Here is a 21,248-nt window from a genome sequence, read left to right on the forward strand (position 1 = left end):
TGGGTTAAGTGCCCAACTCTTGAGTTGGGCTCAGGTCATGATCCTGCAGTTAGTAAGCTTGAGCCCCAGACTGGGCTCTGTGCTGATGGCACAGAGCCTGTTTGGGATTCTCTCTCTTCCCTCTTTCTGCTCCTCGCCTGCTCATGCTCTCTCTCAAAATAAATAAATAAAACAAATTTAAGAGCTAGTTTTAATTTTATAATTTAAAAAATCAATAAAGGCTACAGGGAATACAATGATGAATAGAACAGTACAGCTGGCTTTTAAGCATTCACATGTGGATTGATTAATTTTTTTTTAATTCTGGAAGTGTAGAAATGAAAATTGAAAACAGAAGGGGAAAAAATAGAGCCAAAAGAGGAGCAGGGTAATACATAAAAGTTCCAAATGAGAAAATCCTCAAAAGAATAGTTCAAGAGGAGGAAAGACTGAGAAGGAAATTTCAAAATACTATCTTACCCTGATGTCCTCCTAGGGCAAAAATGTAATACATGATAATGTGGCATCACAAAATGGAAGCAACAAAACGAATAAGATGATTAGTTAGTTATGGAGGGGTGAATCTACTACCAGACTTCAAATTAAACTTTAAACTCTATACATCAGAATGAATTATAAAAAAATCAACCCTTGGGGTACCTGGGTGGCTCAGTAGGAAGAGCATAAGACTGTTGATCTTGGGGTCATGAGTTTGAGCCCCACACTGGGTATAGAGATCCCTCAAAACAAATAAAAATTTTAAAAAAGAGAATCAACCCAAAAAGGAAGAGAGAAGAAAGAGAACCTTGGTGAATAGCCCTCTAGTCTTTGGATTAAAAAGTATTTTCTTGGGTGCCTTGGTGACTCAGTCACTTAAGCATCGGACTCTTGATATTGGCTCAGGTCATGATCTTTCAGATCGTGGGATCAAGCCCCGTATCAGGCTCCCCTGCCCATAGTACAGAGCCTACTTGGGATTCTCTCTCTCCCTCTCTCTTCCCCTCCCCTGCCTGCATGCAAAGTGCTTACTCGTGTTCTCTCTCTCTCTCTCTCAAACTAAAGAAATAAACTTTAAAATAAAGTATTTCCTAAAGCAATTGGGAAAACAATAGATTTAAGTATGAAAAAAGTACATATTATCGTCCTCAAAAATAAATATGATAAAAAATATATTAAAAAGCTCACAGAAATTTAAATAAAAACAAAACAGAAAGATCCTAATAAATGAACAACAAATACAAACACTCAATTCTAAGAGAAATGGTAACAACTAAATTTTTTTTTTAAATGTTCACTCTCCTCCAGGCGCTTGGGTGGCTTAGTCGGTTGAGTGAACAATTCTTGGTTTTGGCTCAGGTCACAATCTCGCCATTTGTGAGTTCAAGCTCCACTTGAGTTTAGCGCTGACAATGTGGAGCCTGCTTCGGATTCTCTCTCTGTCCTCACTTTCTGCCCCTCCCCGTTTGCATGCTCTCTCTTTCACACTCTCTCTCTCTCAAAATAAATAAATAAACTTAAAAAAAATGTTCACCTTCATAATGAATCAAAGAAATGTGAGTTACAAAAAGTGAGATACTTTTTTTTCTTTGCCTCTAAAACTGAAAGAGTCAAAAATTAATAATAGGGGCACCTGGCTGGCTCACTCAGAATATGCAACTCAGGATTTTGGGGTTATAAGTTCAAGTCCCATGTTAGGTGTAAAGATTACTTAAAAATAAAATCTTTTAAAAAAATCATAATGTTGAGGGGCGCCTGGGAGGCTCGGTCAGTTAAGCGTCCAACTTAGGCTCAGGTCATGATCTCTCGGTCCGAGAGTTCGAGCCCCGCGTTGGGCTCTGTGCTGACAGCTCAGAGCCTGGAGCCTGTTTCAGATTCTGTGTCTCCCTCTCTCTCTGCCCCTCCCCTGTTCATGCTCTGTCTCTCTCTGTCTCAAAAATAAATAAACGTTAAAAAAAATTTAAAAAAATCATAATGTTGAAATGAAACAAGTAGCAGGATGATCTATTTATGAGATTATGGAACGCACAAGTTTCAGGAAAGCATAGTTTACAAACATGTATCAACTGGCCAAAAATGTTGATATTCACTCATCCAGTAACTCTAGTTCTAAGATTAATCCTGGGGAAATAAATGAAAATACACACATTGGAATGACACAGAAAAAAGGTTAGAGCATTATTTTTAATTGGCAAAAACTGGAATTAAATGAAAAGCCCAACTTTTAGGGAACCATTAAATAAAATATGGTACATTCAAACAATAAAATTCTATAAAACCATTAAAATATATTTACAAAAATTTCTTTTTTTTTTATTTTTTATATGTTTTTTATTTATTTTTGAGACGGAGAGAGACAGAGCATGAGCAGGGGAGGGGCAGAGAGAGTGGGAGACACAGAATCCGAAGCAGGCTCCAGGCTCTGAGCTGTCAGCACAGAGCCCGACATGGGGCTCAAACTCACGCAGTGTGAGATCATGACCTGAGCTGAAGTCGGATGCTTAACTGACTGAGCCACCCAGGCGCCCCATTTACAAAGATTTCTTAATGACTCATCATATTATATCAAGGGGAAAATTTATGATATAATATTATATGTAGAAAATGAGAAAGACACTGTATCCTGAGCTAACATGATAAAAATGCATGGAAAAAAGGATGAAAGGAAATGGTAAAATGTTACTAGTATTTTTCATTAAGTAGAGAGATGATGGATGATCTTTACTTTCTACTTTGTATTTTCTACTTCGTACTACATTTCCAAAAGTCACATACTATTTTTATAAAAAACAATAAAATAAAGTACTCCTGTGTAATCACAACCAGTTTCTTCTTTAAGTTGAAGACACAGGTTCAGAGTTGTACTAGAAAATTAAAAAAACTTAAAAATGCCATCAGACCAATCTATTTACTTACCAACTGAAAGGCTTCACTCAACGTTATGTGCCCTCCCTACAGCAAATGAAGCTATACAGTTAGGACAGCCTTTCAAAGAGTGCTTCTAAAACACTTACAAAGTGAGTCAGAGACTAAGGATGGATAACAAACAGGAAGATTTTTACAATATAAAACATAGAGAAGAATATACCCAATGTTTAATACAAATCCTACAAATATAAAGAGATGTCCCATATACCCCAGAGATAGTCTGGTATAGATTTTAGACACAAGAATAAAAGGCTAAGTGATCATATCAGATCTTTCAAGACATAACTGTAGAAGATGTCAGAAGAATTAATAGAAGAAGGCAGAGGCACCTGGGTGGCTCAGTCAGTTCAGCATCCCGACTCCCAATTTTGGCTCAGGTCGTGATCTCACAGTTAGAGGGTTCGAGTCCCTTATGAGGCTCTATGCTGACAGCAGGGAGCCTGCTTGGGATTCTTTCTTCCTCGCCCTCTAACCCTACCCCACTCTTGCTGTCTCTCGCTCTCTCAAAATAAATAAATAAACGTGAAAAAAAAAAAAAGAAGGTGGCAGATAAGAGTTATGTTTGTTTTTGTTTTTGAGGCAAGCACAATTGGGCTTTCCCCTTTTGATTGCTCATTTCTTTTAATTTTATAATTTTATCTGCCAAAGAGGAGATATACAAATAAACTGAAATTTTTACACTTTCTCAAACCAATTTCCCCCAAAACAATACCAAAAATCAATATGACAGAAAAAATTAATGAGAGAATTTTTTTAAATATATTTCCTAGCACAATGCAAAATGTGGATGAAGGATTTGGCATGATGTACAACCTCATGAAAAATTTCTTGGTGCCTTCTCGTTCTTGGACATTAAGTTCCCTGGGAAAATTCCTCGGTCCCCTCCCAGCTGGGAATCTATTTTCATACTGTAGCCAAAACAATGGTAGGACAAAATGCAATCCCAGTCATCATTCAAATACGCATCCATTTATCCACTCAAGTAATATTTAGTGCTTACCATGTGCAGACTGGATATGAAGGAAAATTTTCCTTACAGCTCTGAAGACTAATATTTTAGGACTGAAAGAGGCTATATTCAAAGGTCAGTAAACAGTTTTATTATCCAAAATAGCTGAGGTATTTAATAAAGCAGTCATCTAAAAATCTGTGTGGTTTCCCAATTGGTTGGCCATTATTTAGGGAGAGCAGGGATGGCATAGATGACTGTAAGGTATCCTTGAATCTCTGTGTACACCAAGAACTGACTATAGACTGAAAACATGCCTCACACGTGCACTGTTTCTAGATGTATGCATGTATGGCCACAGAATACACAGAATTCTTTCCATACTCCTGTATTTTCTCATTAAACAAATACTAAGATGAAGTTTTAAAAGTATTAAAGCTAGAAACTTCTAGAAAAAATTGCTCCTCTCTAAAAACAGCTTCAGGGGCATGTGGCTGGCTCAGTCACAAGATCATGAGTTCAAGCCCCACGTTGGGTGTCGAGATTATTTTAAAAAAAAGAAAAAGAAAAAAATAGCTTTAACAACTATGGCTACGTAGCAAAAGAATCACTGGCTTCTCTGTAGCACTAATTTCAAAAAAGAGTGATTTAGCTTAAACTAAATATCAATGGGTAAAGATTTATCAGAAAGTCTCACAATACATTATACTTCATTAAATGAATCAGAGCTAACCTAATCATCTGAAATCAATAAATTCTCAGATTCTACCTTACTGGGAAAAGAATTAAGCCCTCACAGACCACTTTAACCACACCAAAACAACAACAACAACAACAACAACAACAACAGCAAAACCCAAAAACAAAATGAAACAAAAAACCTTTAAGAGGAAACCACTAAAAATATTAAGAACAACAAGACACCAAAATGAAATGGGTTTACCACAAAATTTTGATTCCAAACAGCATTTAGCATTATTTACTGGGATTACTCCATAGCATGTAATCAGATGGGGAAATTTCTAACTTCCTGAACTCCTGGCCAGTGAGGTGTCAGATTAGACAGGCTCAAGAAAAACCTTCTGCTTTAACAAGATCATAGTATATTCAACAGTATAGTAGCAAAGAGATAAAAATACAAATAATAGGGGTGCCTGGCTGGCTCAGTCAGTTAAGCATCTGACTCTTGATTTTGGCTCAGGTCATAATCTCTGGGTTCTGAGTTCAAGCCCCACATCGGGCTCCATGCTGACAGTGTGGAGCCTGCTTGGGACTCTTTCTCTGCCCCTCCCCCGCTCGCACACAATTGCACACTCTTTCTCTCTCAAATAAGCTTTAAAAAAGAAAAAGAAAAAATACAAATTAAAGAATACATTTATCCAAACCAAAATAGATTTCTCCTGAATAAGTACTAAGAAAACAAGGATAATTATTAATGGAATGCAATACTATCCAGACTCAGTGGAAAATACAGCATGTAAAGACATTGTGAACTACAGCATTTACATATAAAGAAATATCATTAGAAGACAACACAGTTTTGCACTGAGCATTGTTGTTTACCCAGCACCCATCTCCTCCTCTTGTCACTACTCTGATTTCCATTTTCTCCACACAGTCCATGAACTCCAGGAGAAATAACCTCAGACACCACTCCAGATGCAGGCTGGCCTAAGGATAATCTCATCATATTATTAGTGACCAGTTTGGAAATCCAGATGTAAGCCAAGGGGCATCGCACTGTCCTGCCTCCACCAGCTGGTTCAGGAATGAGCACGAACCCCATTAAGGCCAATAAGAACAAGGAAAAGTTTACTAAAGGCTTCTGAAAAAGACATTTCCTTGCTCTTCAAGAGGGAGCCATCAGAACTGGCCTTCCTTCCAGATGTCGTGTCCTGCAGACTAGAGGCCCCACACCGCTGCTGCCTTCTTTCTACCACCTCAGAGCAGGGCAAGGTGACAGACTACAGGGAGCACAGCCAAAGTCCCCCTGATGTCAGCACACCTATCCACACTTACAAGGGGACTTTCTTTGGATACACAACCCAAGAAGTTTCCTTTCTTATTTAAAGCAGATTGTGTTGAAATTTCTGCTTCTGACAGCCAAAGGTATGCTAACTGATACACACGAAATTTTGGAATTTCAAAATCACAGATGGGGTTAAAGCAATGGTTTGTAAGCTATAAAGATGTTACAGATAAGGACAAAAAGTTTCTTATACATATATACATACACACACACACACACAGGTAACTGCTTATGTAATAGACAGGAAGTGGCAAGAAACTGCTGAATATTTGATCCACTGATCTATCATCTAATGGGTCTGTGATTTTTTAAATTTTTTTAAGTTTGTTTGTTTATTTTTGAGAGAGAGACAGAGACAGAGAGTGAGCGAGCACACAAGTTGGGGAAGGGCAGAGAGAGAGGGGAAGACACAGAATCTGAAGCGGGCTCCAGGCTCTGAGCTGTCAGCACAGAGTCTGATGCAGGGCTCAAACCCACGAACTGTGAGATCATGACCTCAGCTGAAATCAGACGCTTAACCAACTGAGCCACCTAGCTGCCCCTGGGTCTGTGATTTAGGCAGCCTCACGGTACAGACAGCAACATACTGATCCAACACCTTCATCTATGTTATCACTGGCGAGGCTATAGACAGCTATGTTCATGAAAAGAGATTCTGACCCCAGCAGAGTACTTTATTGGTGAATTCTGTCCATGGAACTAGAGACAAATTTTCTCTGCACAATTAATTATTTGTATAAGGAACTAGAGAGAAACTCAGGCCAGCAAAACCTTGGCTTTTACAAACTGAATACCATGAGATATTTCTAAATGTAATACTTACAAAATAGATTAGTCAACAGCATATTTTAGCCAATTGGACAAATCCCTAAAGATCTGTTTGAAGAAAAAAAACCTGAAAACAAGTTTTTACCTAATAATTAAAGAACACATTTATAAAAATTTTTAAGGATCATCTTAATCATTTACCTCTCATAGCTATAAATTTGTATAAATAAAAATCATAATTAGTCAAGATGTTACCATGTTTCCATAAATGATGGGAATTCTGAAAACACTAAAACAGTCTACCAAAGTTAAATGGTAGCACAAACAGGAAATGTATAATGTTTTTATATAAATTATAACATTCTTTGTGTTCTCTCCAATGCATGTTTAGCATTTTGCTACCAAAATGCCTTAAAATAAAAAAATGAATATTTACTACACAATCTGATTTAACTAGTTTTATAAAATAATTAAAAGATTCTTTTTAAAAATAGAAACCTTTTTTTACCATGTTATTTATTTCCCATGTTATTCAACTTAGGCAAGAATGAGATTAATTGACAAAAGAGCCTTACTGAAATACATATCTTCAGAAAATTCGGTTTTTCAGGGACTGCCTTAGACATTCCATGTAATCCTTGAGAATGTCTAGACCTTCTGTTCACAAAGTCAGTAAGTTTTCAGTCCTGAGTACCATGTGCAGGACCAGACATCACCCGTGGCAGGAAAGAGAATGATGCTAATGCTCTCTCTAGGCCAAGCCCTAATCCCTACACTGGGTTTTTTTCTTCATCTATTCAATGAATCAGCTCTGGGAGATAAAAATGTTTACCTCCTTTTCAGAGATGAGGAATCTGAGGTTCAGAGAGACACATCAGCTCTTAAGCAGAGGAACTGGAATTTGAATCTACTTTATCTGGCTCTAAATCCAAGATCTGATCCCCAGTGAATACATTAAACATAAGCAGATAAAATTACAAAGCAAGAAAAAGGAAAAAGCTATTAGCTGTTCACCAAAATCCATGTTTGTTATGAGCTGAACTATGTCCACAGAAAATTCATACGTTGCAGCCCTAACCCCTACTACCTTAAAATATCACGATACTGGGAAATTGGTGAATTCTTTAACCACCTTTAAAGAAAGGTGATTAAGTCAAAATGAGGCCCTAATTCAATCTGACTGACATGCTTAAAATACGAAGAAATGTGGATTAAAAAAAAGAGAGACACCAAGACCACGTGAGCACGCAGCAAGAAGAAGACCATCTACATAGAAGACAAAGAAATCTACATAGAAGACCATCTACAAGCCAGAGAGAGAGGCCTCAGAAGAAACCAAACCTGCCTACACCTTGGCCTGGGACCTCCAGCCTCCAGAGCTGTGAGAAAAGAAATTTCAGTTGTTTAAGCTGGGATTTTGTTACGGCAGCCTTAGCAAACTAATGCAATGTTCTATTATTCCTGGGCACACAGCTAGGAAACAATTCCCAGCTTCCTTCACAGTTAGGGTTGGCCATGTGACTAAGTCTTAGCCAAAGAAATGTGACGAGTGGTATGTGCCATTCGTAGGCATCCTATGTGCATTCCTCTATGTCCCTTTCCCTCTGGCTGGCTGGAGGAGACATGGTGTCCGCAGTGATCTTCAGAGCCTCATCATGATGATGGCGACACTGTCATACCTGAATCCCCAGATGACCACGTGAAGGAGAGATGCCCACCAACATGTCAACCACCCGTTACTGCTAACTGAGCAAGAAGTAAATTTCTATCACATCCAGGCTTTTGTGCTGATTTGTTATAGCAGCCAGACCACCCTAACTGACGCTGAGACACAAGAAAGTATAGGGAACGTGGAAAGAAGGAAATACAGAAACACATGTGGTGGGCAGTACTAGCTGTTAGCAGTAACTCCATGGGGTGTTGCTTCCCCAGGGATGGCCTCAGCTTCCCAATCCTTTTCAACTCAGGGACTGCCAGGGAGGGAAACACAACTTCCAATCTTGCAACGTATGTTTGGAGAAATAATAGACCAAACCAGAATATAATTCTGTGCCATAAATTTTCCTAACAAACATTTGTTAAATTCGGCCCAATAACTCACTAAGCGTGCTCAAACACACTCTCAGAAGTCATGACTGATAAATGGTAATGGGACACTCCCCAGTCTTGGCATCTTCCTCTTGAGGACAAGTTGCCCTGTCCGTGTTGAAAGCTACCAAGAGGTGTGTAGACAGCCTGTGGTTACCAATCTTTGATGTTGCAACACTTAAGTGATTCTCTCTGTCCTTCAAAATTCTGAAAACAAATGAAACTTTGTAGAAGTAATATTAGAAATTCCATACAGTCATACAATACATTTGAGGGAGGGGAGGGTGACAGATGAATCAGGTTAGTCAGTAAACAAAACAATAAATAATTCAGAAAAAGTAAGAAATGGCTGATCTATATGAGCTTTGTCCTGTCAGATCATCATGCTTACAGAGAAGGAAAAGAACAACCTGAACACTAAACCTTTACTTTAGGCAAAAACGTTGTAGAGTTGTCAAAGCCGTGTTGTCTTTGTGGAATTTCACAAATGGCAAATATTATCACCATATCAGTTATTCTCCTGGCTGAAAGAACAAGTGTGAACATTACTGTGAAAAATTATTTTTTTGTACTATATTTCTGCTCTTTATGAAAGACAGATTTCAAAAAGACAAAAGTAATGTCAGATAAAGAACCAATGTTGATTTTCCAAGGAGACCACAAAATTTCTCCGGTTTGGTGTGATATGCGTAAGGCCTTTATTTCGGGGAAAACAACCCCCCGCCGCCCTGCCAATTCTCTAGAGTCACGTAAAATTATCACAAGTGTCCTTTGAGGGGTATATTCTACAGACCCTATCTAGTGTAGATAAAAAGTATTGTTACCATAATCTGGATTGTGCCTAAAAAGAGGTCCAAGTATATATGGACTGAGATATTATAATTTATAATCAAGCAACGACTATCTTCCCTCCTGGCTGGTAGATACTTTCTAACTCCAGGACAGACCTTCTACTACTTCCTAAGTCTATCTCCTAAGAGGAGCTAACCACCTTAAATTGCAAACCTGGCAAGTGTCCTAGTTTTGACAGTTTAAGAAAGCTAGGTTCCCAGTCTTAGGTTAGCCTCTGCATTATTCCCATCCAAAAATGAGCCAACAGAATGCTGTCTCTCTCATTCCTTGGATAGCACTGGAAAAATAAGAGACTGTACCAACGGAGACCTAAGGAAGGCATCCAGGAACATCAGCTCAACAACTTTTGCTGAACCCCTGCTGTACACAGGGCCCTGTGGTAAGCACCCACCATGACAGATCTTAAGAAGCCCAACATATGCTGCATGGGGTCACTAGGGGCAATGAGACTGGGAACTATGGGGAATCCATGGCACAGGCAGAGAGCGCTGTGGGTGCAGAAAGAACAGTGTTTACGGATGAGTAGGAGAGAGCAGGAACCGCGGAGGAAGCGGTAACTGGATTAAGCAGGATTTCAAAAGGCAGGGAAAGGCAGCGATAGCATTCCAAAGAGAAGGAACAATATGCGCAAAGGTCTGAAAGTCCTTGGCCTATTTGAAAAGAAAATAGCAGCCAGCATGACTGAAATTAGGCCCAGAGAGTAAGAAATTAGTTTAACATGAGGCCCAAAGGTGAAATGAGACTAGAAATTAAAAGGCAACAGATACCTCACCAAGGAGCATGAACTTGAAGGCATGGTGGGCGGGGCTCGTAAGCCAATCCTGATCACTCCAGGTGCCTTGTCCAGTGATGGTGAGAACCCCAGTGGTCCAAGTCACTGCCATCATTACTAAACAAAAAACCCAGGCTTTCCAGTAGCTATGGTTCAATTACAAAATAAGGGCAAGACCTAAGGAGGGGGTAAAGAGGAGAGCAGGAAAGGTGGAGGAGCTTACGAGGTTATAATTTTTTTAGTGAGACAGTCATCAGGAAGGTTTTATATGGAGAAGGTTGTTTCTGTCAGAGGAGATTTAGCATGGGCACCACAGAACTCCTCATTCTTACACTGGGATTTAGGTGAAATATGCCTGACAGAGAGGTAGTGCTAAACCATACGATTCCTCCTCACCCCACACCACCCCTCCCTAACTTACCCATCACATTTTCAACCTGATTCAGTCTGTTCCTGATGAAATATTCCAAGTCTATGGAAAGTCTAAAAGGGTGCCAGAACAATAAAGATGCTGAAAAATCTCTTTGGTTGCAAAAAGTTTAACAGAGAAGATTGTGAGCACAGCCTGAACATGACCAAAGGTGGGGCTGCCTTCCTCTTTAACAATAGCCCCAAAGGGCAAAGAGCTGGACAGGAAAGCTGAGAGCTTTCCCTTGTGTGCACAGCACCACAAAATGGGACTGTCAACTCTATCCTGAAGCGACCTGTGTTAAATGACACTCCAGCCTTTAACCCTTCACCCAACCCAATCTAGGGAGTCCAGATGATGGCACGAGGCAGCAAAATAATTAGTGAGCTACAGAAATATTTCATTCCACATCCAATCAACATAAGTATACCATTATTTTTGTTTCAAGCCCCTGGACTTGGAGGAATGAAAATTTACCAACTCTGTGAGGTTGCTACCTGAAGCTAGCTACCTGCCCAGGTGCCCCTCTCGGCATTCTTATCCATGTCAGGTCTTCAGGGCAGCCTCCAAGGCACCTGGATCCTAGCAAGCAATCTCAGCTTGAAGGACTTTTGACATTTGACTTAATCTCCTCTGGACCCACTCAAGGAAAACCTGAGAACAACTTCTGTTCCAAGAGTCTTTCAAGAGCTCAACACACCATCAGGTGACCTATGCAAAGGCTCAGGACATAAACCAGTAAACGTTTAACGCCAAGGATGGTTTTTCAAAGGGTGTTATGCCTTTATAGAATCTTTTCCTCTTTTTGTTTTAATGTTCATGCTTTATGCTTTCAGGTCTCAGTTCCCCAAGCAATATGAAAAACCTTTAGAAAGATCTTCTTCCTTATAATACTAACTTTCTTTCTTTCTTTCTTTCTTTCTTTCTTTCTTTCTTTCTTTTTTCAAATAAAACAAAAAAAAAAAAAAAAAGGATAACAGAAAGACCAGCCCTCTGAGTACCGGCTCTGGGTCAGTCCACTGGTCAAGGACTTTGTCTAACTTAAATGTGCTCCAAGCAGATCACAGCTTCAGAAAAGACGGAAAACAGTAAAGCTTCAGTGGAACAGATTAACAAAATGTTTTTAACAAATCTTCTTTAAGACTATTTGACCTTTTACCAAAATACACTATTAGGAAATTATTAAAAAAAAAAAAAAATATATATATATATATATATATATATATTATCAGGGAGGGGTAGACCCTAAAAGTCAGTTATGTGTTTTACATAAGAAGTCTTGAGTTGTATCGCTTACTTTGGGCTTTATAATCAATAATAACTCTATATACTATGCCCAAAGTATCCCGTGTTCAATGAGAGTATGACTTGACTAAAACTAGCTTCATGTCCGCATCATTTACTCCATGAGGAAATGTTTTAGCACCCTCTACTGGCCACTTATATCTAGTCAGCTCATAACCACTCTCCACCATGGAGCTAACTTCCAAAGGTCAGATGGTAGCTACAGTAAAGGCCACCCCATCCCTCCCTCAAAGCCACCCATGCAACAGCTGGGCCAGAGGCCACTGCCACAAAAGGAAAGAACGAAATCCTTCAATGCCCTCCTGCCACTGCTTGTTCATGAGTCCTATCATAGCCGGCCGATTTCAAAATATCACCCTGAGCCCCTGGCTTGCCTGACTGATCTGCATTCCGCCTCCAGTGACCGACCGATTCTTCTATGGGCTGAGCCCTGTCACGAGCCTGTCCAGTCTGCTTCATGTAGCCAGCTCTGGTGGGAAGCTGGTTGTCTTGAGAGCCCAGCTTACCTATCTGGTACCACTCAGGTAAACAGGACAGAAAGAAGAGCTTGAGGGACATATTTTCCCCCACAAGCTCATAGATATGATGTCAATCAACTTCCCGCCCTTGCTTGTATATTATTCACACTGGGGGTTTGGGGGAAGATGACAGAAGAGAATTTCTCCTCTCCCAAGGTCTCATGACAAAGCAACTTCTAATGTTCCACAGTCCCCCAGAGAAAGCAAGTCTCCTTTAGTAAGATCTGACACAAGTAAACATTAGCCCTGTAAACTCTCATTATCTGGCCCACTTCCTTTCAGAAAGGAAAATATTAGAGTCGGCGTGGTATTCATCATTCAATAACAGAAGGAAAGGAAGAAAAAAGGTGGAATGTTTTTCACTCCCAAATCTTGCTAGGTCAAGTTACTCTTTACTGATTAATAAGAGCTTACTGATTTGGCATCAATCATCTACTGAATGAAGAATATTCTTTAGAAGAGGATGTGTCAAAGGACTGAAAAGTAATTCCTGCCATCAAAAAGCTTACAATTTGGTTGCAAAGACCAAACGTGCCAAAGGAAATAATTAAAAAGTGATAAAGTGCCATATCCTTTAGTAAAAAATATATACCGGAAATTCAACACACACACACACACACACACACACACACACACACACACACGCAAAGTCCCTTTCTCTCTCATGCATGGGAAAATGGCTAAAATATTAATAACAGCCATCTCTGGTGGAATTTTAGGTCTGTACTTTTGTTCTTCATATTTTTCAGTCCTGTTTGAATGTCCTACAATAAGAACATTGTATCTTAACAAAGAGAACAGAAATAAATTAAGAACCAATTTATCAAAGGTGTAAACAGGAAATTGCTTACAAATAGAATTCTGTACACAGAATATGACCTATGAACACAGCTAGATAAAAATACATGGGAAAAAAAGACTGAACAAAAACATATCGCATTATTAACGATCATTTTTCTCTACAGGCTACAGTGATTTTGGTCTTTTCTGCCTTTCATATGCTTTCTCAATTCCTAGAAAGTAAATTAATCTTTACTTAAAGCAATTCACATGTTGAACAACTCTCACCCTCATTTTAAAATATCATCAGTGAAAGTGCTTTTGATGACCCCGGGCTTAATGACACACCTGGAATAAGGGCTGTGCTGATGAGGATATCCACCTCCTTGCACTGTTGAGCAAAGAGCTTCATTTCAGCTTCGATGAACTCTTTGGACATCTCTTTCGCATATCCTCCTTGTCCTTCACCAGATTCCTTCAAGTCCACCTCCAAGGGCTCAGCACCAAGAGACTTGAACTGCTCCAAAGCTGCAGCTCTGGTGATTATTGAAGGGAAAGCAGGGGTTATCTCAGGCCCTTAATGCAGAAATCGAGATCATTATTTACATACATATTTGGGGGGTTGGGTTTTTTTTTTAAGTTTTTATTCAAATTCCTGTTAGCTAACATAACAGTGTAATATCAGCTACAGGTGTACAATACAGTGATCCAACATTTCCATAGAACACCCTGTGCTCATCACAAAAGGTGCACTTCCTCATCCCCATTACCTGTTTCACCCATCCCCCTGCCACCTACCTTCCCTCTGGTAGCCATCAGTTTGTTCTCTATAGTTAACAGTTTGTTTCTTGGTTTACCCCTCCTTCTCTCTCTTTTCCCTTTGCTTGATCCTTAAATTCTACATATGAGTGAAATCATATGGTATTTGTCTTTCTTTGACTTATTTCACTTAGCTTAATACAGCTCTACCCATATTGTTGCAAATGGCAAGATTTCATTCTTTTTATGGCTGAATAATATTCCATTGTACACATATACCACATCTTCTTTATCCATTCATTAGTCAAAGGGCACTGGGCTATTTCCATAATTTAGCTATTGTAAATAATGCTGCTATAAACATCAGGTGCATGTATCCCTTTAAATTAGTGTTTTTATATTCTCTGGGTAAATACCTAGTAGTGCAATTGCTGGATCGTAGGGTACTTCTATTTTTAACTTTTTGAGGAACCGCCATACTGTTTTCCAGAGTGGCTGCGCTAGTTTGCATTCCCACCAACAGTACAAGAAGGTTCCTTTTTCTTCACATCCTCACCAACACCTGTTGTTTCTTGTGTTACTGATTTTAGCCATTCTGACAGGTGTCAGGTGGTATCTCACCGTAGTATTGATTTGTATTTCCCTGATGATCAGTGCTGTTGAGCCTCTTTTCATGTGTCTGTTGGCCATCTGGATGTCTTCTTTGGAAAAATGTCTGTTCATGTCTTCTGCCCAATTTTTAATTGGATTATTTATTTTTTGGGTGTTGAGTTTTAAGAAGAATGAACTATCTTCAAAACTGGAGATTTTCTTTTGATATCTTTGACTGGACTATTTCAATTATCTCCAGAAGTGCATACCACTTCTGTAACTTTTTTTTTCTGGAAAAATAAAAATTATAGGGAATTCCAACTTCTACTTAGTTCAGTTGCAAAAGGAATTTCACTATTGATAACTCCAATAATCAATTATGTTTCTTGGGCCTCCATTGTCAATGATGACATGAGCTCTGACCTACGTTAAGATATGACTTCATTCCAATCACTCAGGATGAGATTTTCATTTGTAAATGTTCTGATTTATGGGGACTTCTCTCATATAATGGACTCTTAGAAATATTTTAATAAAGTGATTTTTGTTCCTAGTCCTCATTAAATTGTGTTTGAAAAAAGCAACCTATAAATAGTGTATGTTAAAATGTGAACAGCCAACACATTCAAACTATATAAAAATACATTCAGTTTAAAAAAATAAACTCTAGCCATGCACCGTGTACTAGTTGGAAAACCAGAGCCAACAAAGATCTCAGTTCTGTGGTGGAAAGTGTGTTTAACTTACCAACCCCTATCCCACGATAGTGAATCCCAAACCCCTCTAATGACATCGACCCCTTTCCAGACCCACTGAATTACAATCTCCAGGGGAGAGGCCAGAAGCTTTATTTTTAGCAAGAGCTGCAGGTAATTCTGGCCATCAGGGAAGTTTGGGAAACCGTGGCCTGAGGCCATCAGTCCCAAGCAACAGTCATGGTCAGAGAGAGGACACAAAGGGTAGGACATGATTCAGCAAGAGGTTCTCACCCTTTCTGTTGGCTTGAACAAGGAAGCTTGTAGTCCTGATTGCCCAGGAAGGCCAACTTGTGACACAGGGAAATTAGCCAAAGCTGAGGACAGCCGAGAGGACAGAAAGAACCCGGTCCTGGACGGCACCAATGAACTGCTGACTCGAATGTGAAAAGGGACTCCTTCCCGTGGATTTTCATTTAAAAGAGCTAATACATTTATTTAGAGTTTAAGCCAGTCTGAATTGGTGTTTTCTATTCCTTACAGCCAAAAGGATACTGCTGTTTACAAAGTTTGAGAAATGTTTACTAGTTTTAATGAAATAAGATGAATTTAAAATGACCTATATGTATGTGTGAGTGATCACAATTTCATTCAAAGGGTATCTGCATAAATATCTATAAGAAATGTACCAAAAAAATCATTAGCAATTGGATCTAGCTGGTAGAATTATAAAGGTATTTTCATTTTCTGATGTTTCTCTGTATTTTTCAATAATGGACATGTATAAATAATCAGAAACATAAATGCTATGTTAGAATCTCTGCCCTCAAAATAATTATCACTTAAAACTATTATAATGTATCAAAATGTAAGTAAGATGTAAATATTTTTGACCCCAAAATTTCATTTCTAGGAATTTATCCTAAGGAAATAATGAACTATCTCCAAATACATATGTTCTTACATAGACATATATACAGTATTGTTTATATACAGTGAAAATGTCCATTATAGAAGACTAATTAAAGAAGTCACTCTACTTCCACACAGTGGAATCCTATGCAGCCATTAAATATGTTTGTAGGTAAGTCGAGATCTTCACAATCAACTGCTAAGTAAAAACAAAGCCAGTTAAAATAGTACTGTTAGTAAAATTACATTTTTAGTTAATGTGTAGAAAAGACAATATATACTGTTCACAGTTCTTTCCAGGGAATAGGCTATTTTATTTTCACTTTTTGTACTTTTTAATGTTTTTTTTGAATTGGGGAAATAAGCATGTATTAGTTTTATGGTAAGAAAGGAAACTGAATGTTATAAAATTGATATGTCTATAGTATGTAAAATAGGGCTAATCATCCCCACATCATAGGTTTTTTTGTTGTTATTTTTGAGAAAGAAAGAGAGCACAAGCAGTGGAGGGGCAGAGGGAGAGAGAGAATCTTAAGCAGTCTCCACGCCCAGTGCAGAGCCAGAAGCAGGGCTTGGTCTCACAACCTTGAGATCATGACCTGAGCCAAAAACAAGAGTCAGACACTTAACTAACTGAGCCACCCAGGTGCCCTAAGTGTTTGTAAAGAACAAATAAAACAAAGCAGATAGCACAATGCCTGGAAGAGAGTAAACATTAGTACAGGTGTCTGAAAACTATAGCTCCTGACTTGCCAATTGTTTTTGTAAATAAAGCTTTATTGGAACACACACATACACAAAAAGAAAAATAAAGTAAAGCTATTATATTTCTAAACTTTGCGACACAGGCATTAGATAGGATGCTCACTATTGTTACCAGGGGAATCTCTTAGCTATTGTTTGAAAAAATTTAAAAATCACACTCCTTTAGGGGCGCCTGGGTGGCTCAGTCGGTTAAGCATCCGACTTCAGCTCAGGTCATGATCTCACGGTCTGTGAGCTCGAGCCCCGCGTCGGGCTCTGTGCTGACAGCTCGGAGTCTGGAACCTGCTTCGGATTCTGTGTCTCCCTCTCTCTGACCCTCCCCCATTCATGCTCTGTCTCTCTCTGTCTCAAAAATAAATAAACATTTAAAAAAAAAAAATTACACTCCTTTAATATTGATGAGCAATGAGTTGTCCTTAAGTTTTTAGGATGTTTATCTGAAAATATATACTGTTCAGTCTTCCAACAAGAATTTATAATCAAGTGTGTTTTCTAATGTGTTTGGATTTCATATTTATGATACCAACCCCTAGTCTCAAAATAGTGATTGAGGTATGTATAATCCTTAGAAAAGGATTATATAGTTCAGCCACATCTTTCTTCATTGTGTACTTGAGCTATCCTAGTAAATGGTAAATAAAAATGGAGTTAAGCAACAGCCATCCTCTAGCTATCAGATCTGTACACTATCTAAACCAATGACATCAAAATACACAATAAATTCTCAGCAGCTGACCCAACACCAAGTTTCAAATCATCTCTAAGTCAAATATGCACATTTCCACATTAATGCTACTGTCACTACACTGAAAACTTGCACAACCTCCTCTCTCCAGGAGGAGTGTCTTCAAAAACTTCACATCAACAAACATTAAAAATTAAAAGCACAAATAACATGCTTAACACTGGCTATCCTTGGCATGCATCCTCGTTATTGCAGAAAAGCCTTTTCTCATTTCAGCAGGACAGCTTTTTATCAGTACATCACTTCTCTAAACTCCACGTAAGCCCTGTAAATCATATTCTATGGAACATTCCTTACTCCAGAAAGTCACATTCTTTCCAACTTTGAATGGCTGCACATTTTTTTGATCATTCTATATTCAAGATTAGCAGCAGTATTATTCCTCTACTGATCTCAGCTGATAATGAAAAACTACGCATTTTAACCTTGAAATAGTATTCATACATAAAAATAACAGCAATTCTCAATAAGCATTTAATAAAATCCAGCATCTAATATCTTCTGAAATGAAGAACAATTTTAATCAAACTTTTCTTTAAAGAATTCTAGGGGCGCCTGGGTGGCGCAGTCGGTTAAGCGTCCGACTTCAGCCAGGTCACGATCTCGCGGTGCGTGAGTTCGAGCCCCACGTCAGGCTCTGGGCTGATGATGGCTCGGAGCCTGGAGCCTGTTTCCGATTCTGTGTCTCCCTCTCTCTGCCCCTCCCCCGTTCATGCTCTGTCTCTCTCTGTCCCAAAAATAAATAAAAAACGTTGAAAAAAATAAAAAAAATTAAAAAATAAATAAAGAATTCTAGAAAATGTTGGTATGTCTGCTTTGAAGTATTATGCAATGAACATAATTGAGTATTTTCTCCTAGGGGCTCCACTATTGCCCAATCAGCTTTATTTGCTTCCATCAAAATGCAGAGCATACCTCTCCCCGCCCTCTGCCCCCCAGTCAGTTTTCCAAAATACCTCCTATGCTGACTTTTTTTTTTTAAGGAAACCCAATGCCCAACGTGGGGCTCAAACTCATGACCCCAAGATCAAGAGTCACATGCTCTAGTGACTGAGCCAGCCAGGTGTCCCCAAAATATCTCCTATACCACTCTCCTCTAACTCACAGACATCTTGGTTCATGTCCTCCCTGACTTGTAAATGCAATCTGCAGAGCAACAGATTACAAACTCAGGATGGGAATAATTCTGGTCCCACTGTTAATCCACATAAAGAAAACTGAATACGAGTTGTTTGTTTTCAATTCTTCTGCTTTTTAAATTATTTCTGCTGTATGGAGTCTGGGTCCTTAGATATTTTTTCCCACTAGATAATATTTTTCTACTTTGAGTTAACTTGGAAGAAGTAGAAACATTTTGAAATGTCAAGAGCTTGTAAAGCAGTTTTCAATGTGAAACTTCCATTATAAACTCCAAAGACAGCATAATATCCACCTGAAACAAAATGTTTTCACCTTAACAGCAGTCACTCATAGAGCACTTACCTGGTGTCAAATCCTCGAACAATAGCACCCATAGACTTCGCTGCACCTGCAGAAGCCAGCCCAGCAACACCACCACCAACTATCAGAATCTAGGGGAAAAGGCAGAACGGTATGTTTCCATTTTTTTTTAATGTTTACTCATTTTTGAAAGAGAGAGAAACAGAGTGCAAGAGGGGGAGGGGCAGAGAGAGAGGGAGACACAGAAACAGAAGCAGGCTCCAGGCTCCGAGCTGTCAGCACAAAGCCCATTGCGGGGCTGAACCCACAAACCGTGAGATCATGACTTGCGCCAAAGTTGGACATTTAACCGACTCAGCCACCCAGGTGCCCCAGAATGGTATGTTTTTTAAAAAGTTCATTATCAACTGGCTATGAAAAATCATCAGCTCATAACTATCAGCACCTGGTACACAGCATTCAATAATACACCAGGTGGTGCCGGCAGTGGTGATCAGCCCTCAATAAATATACTGAGTGGATAGACAACACTTTATCTGAACCTCCGCTGTTTTTAAAAATTTATCAAAGGAACGACCGCTGGCAAAGGCCCACAACCTTCACTAAGAAGTCTGACAACCAGCATCTCGGTGTGGAAGCCACATACAGCACAATGGGGATTATATGTGTTAAAGATTAACAGGTCTTGAGGAGCCTGAGTGGCTCAGTCAGTTAAGCATCAGACTCTTGATTTTGGCTCAGGTCATGATCCCAGGGTCATGGGATCAAGCCCCATGTCCGGCTCCACACTGAGCATGGAGCCTAAGATTCTCTCTCTCCCTCTGCCCCTCTTTTTTGTGCTCACACATGTGCTCTCTCCCTCTCTAAAATTAAAAAAAAAAAAAAAAATGAAATAAGGTAACCGTTAAAGAAAAATAGATTAACAGGTCTTTCTCAGTGTGTAAAAGCTACCTGTACTGAAATAAACTCCTAGCACAGCATTCTAGCTATCTCTCCCCTCACAAATTTTAAGGTTCCTCTATGTTCACAAAATATCAAAATAAGTTTCAAAGATGGATACAACTTTGATAAAATGTCTACCTTCTATTTTGAGTTCAAATGCTTCTGAAAGAACAGCAGGTGACCAACTATCTAATTTTGAACCAATTTGAATGACCAAAGCAACATAACTAATCTCCCTAACCATTGAACAGTTAGAGCCAAGAAAACCAAAGAATTTCTCAGAAACAAGAGTCTCCCGGCCTTCTAAGAAACACAATAAGAGCAATGTTTTCTCCAGTCTGGAATGGGCCTTTCAGAGAAAAGTTCTATTATACTTCCCAGTCAATTGAGGCAACTCCTTGTTGCTGTTTAAAAAAAGAAAGAAAAGGAAAAAAGCCACCCACAGAAAACAGTGAAGCTTATAAATTCCCACCTACCCATCATGCCCACGTCTCCTTCCACCTCTTTTTTTTTTTAATTATTTTTTTTTAATGTTTATTTATTTTTGAGACAGAGAATGAACAGCGGAGGGTCAGAGAGAGGGAGACACAGAATCGGAAGTAGGCTCCAGGCTCTGAGGTGTCAGCACAGAGCCCGACGTGGGGCTCAAACTCACAGACCGTGAGATCATGACCTGAGCCGAAGTCGGACGCTTAACCGACTGAGCCACCCAGGCGCCCCTCCTTCCACCTCTTTAAGAAGAAGGCTAGTCAAGGGGTGCCTGGGTAGCTCAGTCGGTTAAGCATCTGACTTCAGCTCAGGACATGGTCTCACAGTTCGTGAGTTCGAGGCCCCACTTCAGGATTCTCTCTCTCTCTCTGCTCTCACTTGCATGCTCTCTCTCTCTCTCAAAAAAAAAAAAAAAAAAAAGAAAAAAAGAAAAGAAAAAAAAAGACTTATGTTTTAAAAAAAAAAAAAAAAAAAAAGCTAGTCAAACCATACTCCAGTGACCTCTAAGCAGTGTCTCCGAGAGCATGTGAATTGAT

General features: G+C 39.1%; 1 protein-coding gene across 2 annotated transcripts in view; it reads right to left on the reverse strand.

Moving 5' to 3' along the window:
• Window positions 1–21,248, reverse strand: part of NNT (nicotinamide nucleotide transhydrogenase) — a 94,859-nt gene that overhangs the window by 51,566 nt on the left and 22,045 nt on the right. For both annotated transcript variants that reach the window (XM_042950322.1, XM_042950313.1), the window contains exons 6-7: window positions 19,324–19,412; window positions 13,723–13,910 (exon numbers count right to left, since the gene is read on the reverse strand). In XM_042950322.1, coding sequence (XP_042806256.1) covers window positions 13,723–13,910; window positions 19,324–19,412 — 277 coding nt within the window. The remainder of the gene's footprint in view (window positions 1–13,722; window positions 13,911–19,323; window positions 19,413–21,248) is intronic.

Source organism: Panthera leo, chromosome A1 (assembly GCF_018350215.1).
Source record: "Panthera leo isolate Ple1 chromosome A1, P.leo_Ple1_pat1.1, whole genome shotgun sequence".
NCBI classification, from domain to species: domain Eukaryota; kingdom Metazoa; phylum Chordata; class Mammalia; order Carnivora; family Felidae; genus Panthera; species Panthera leo.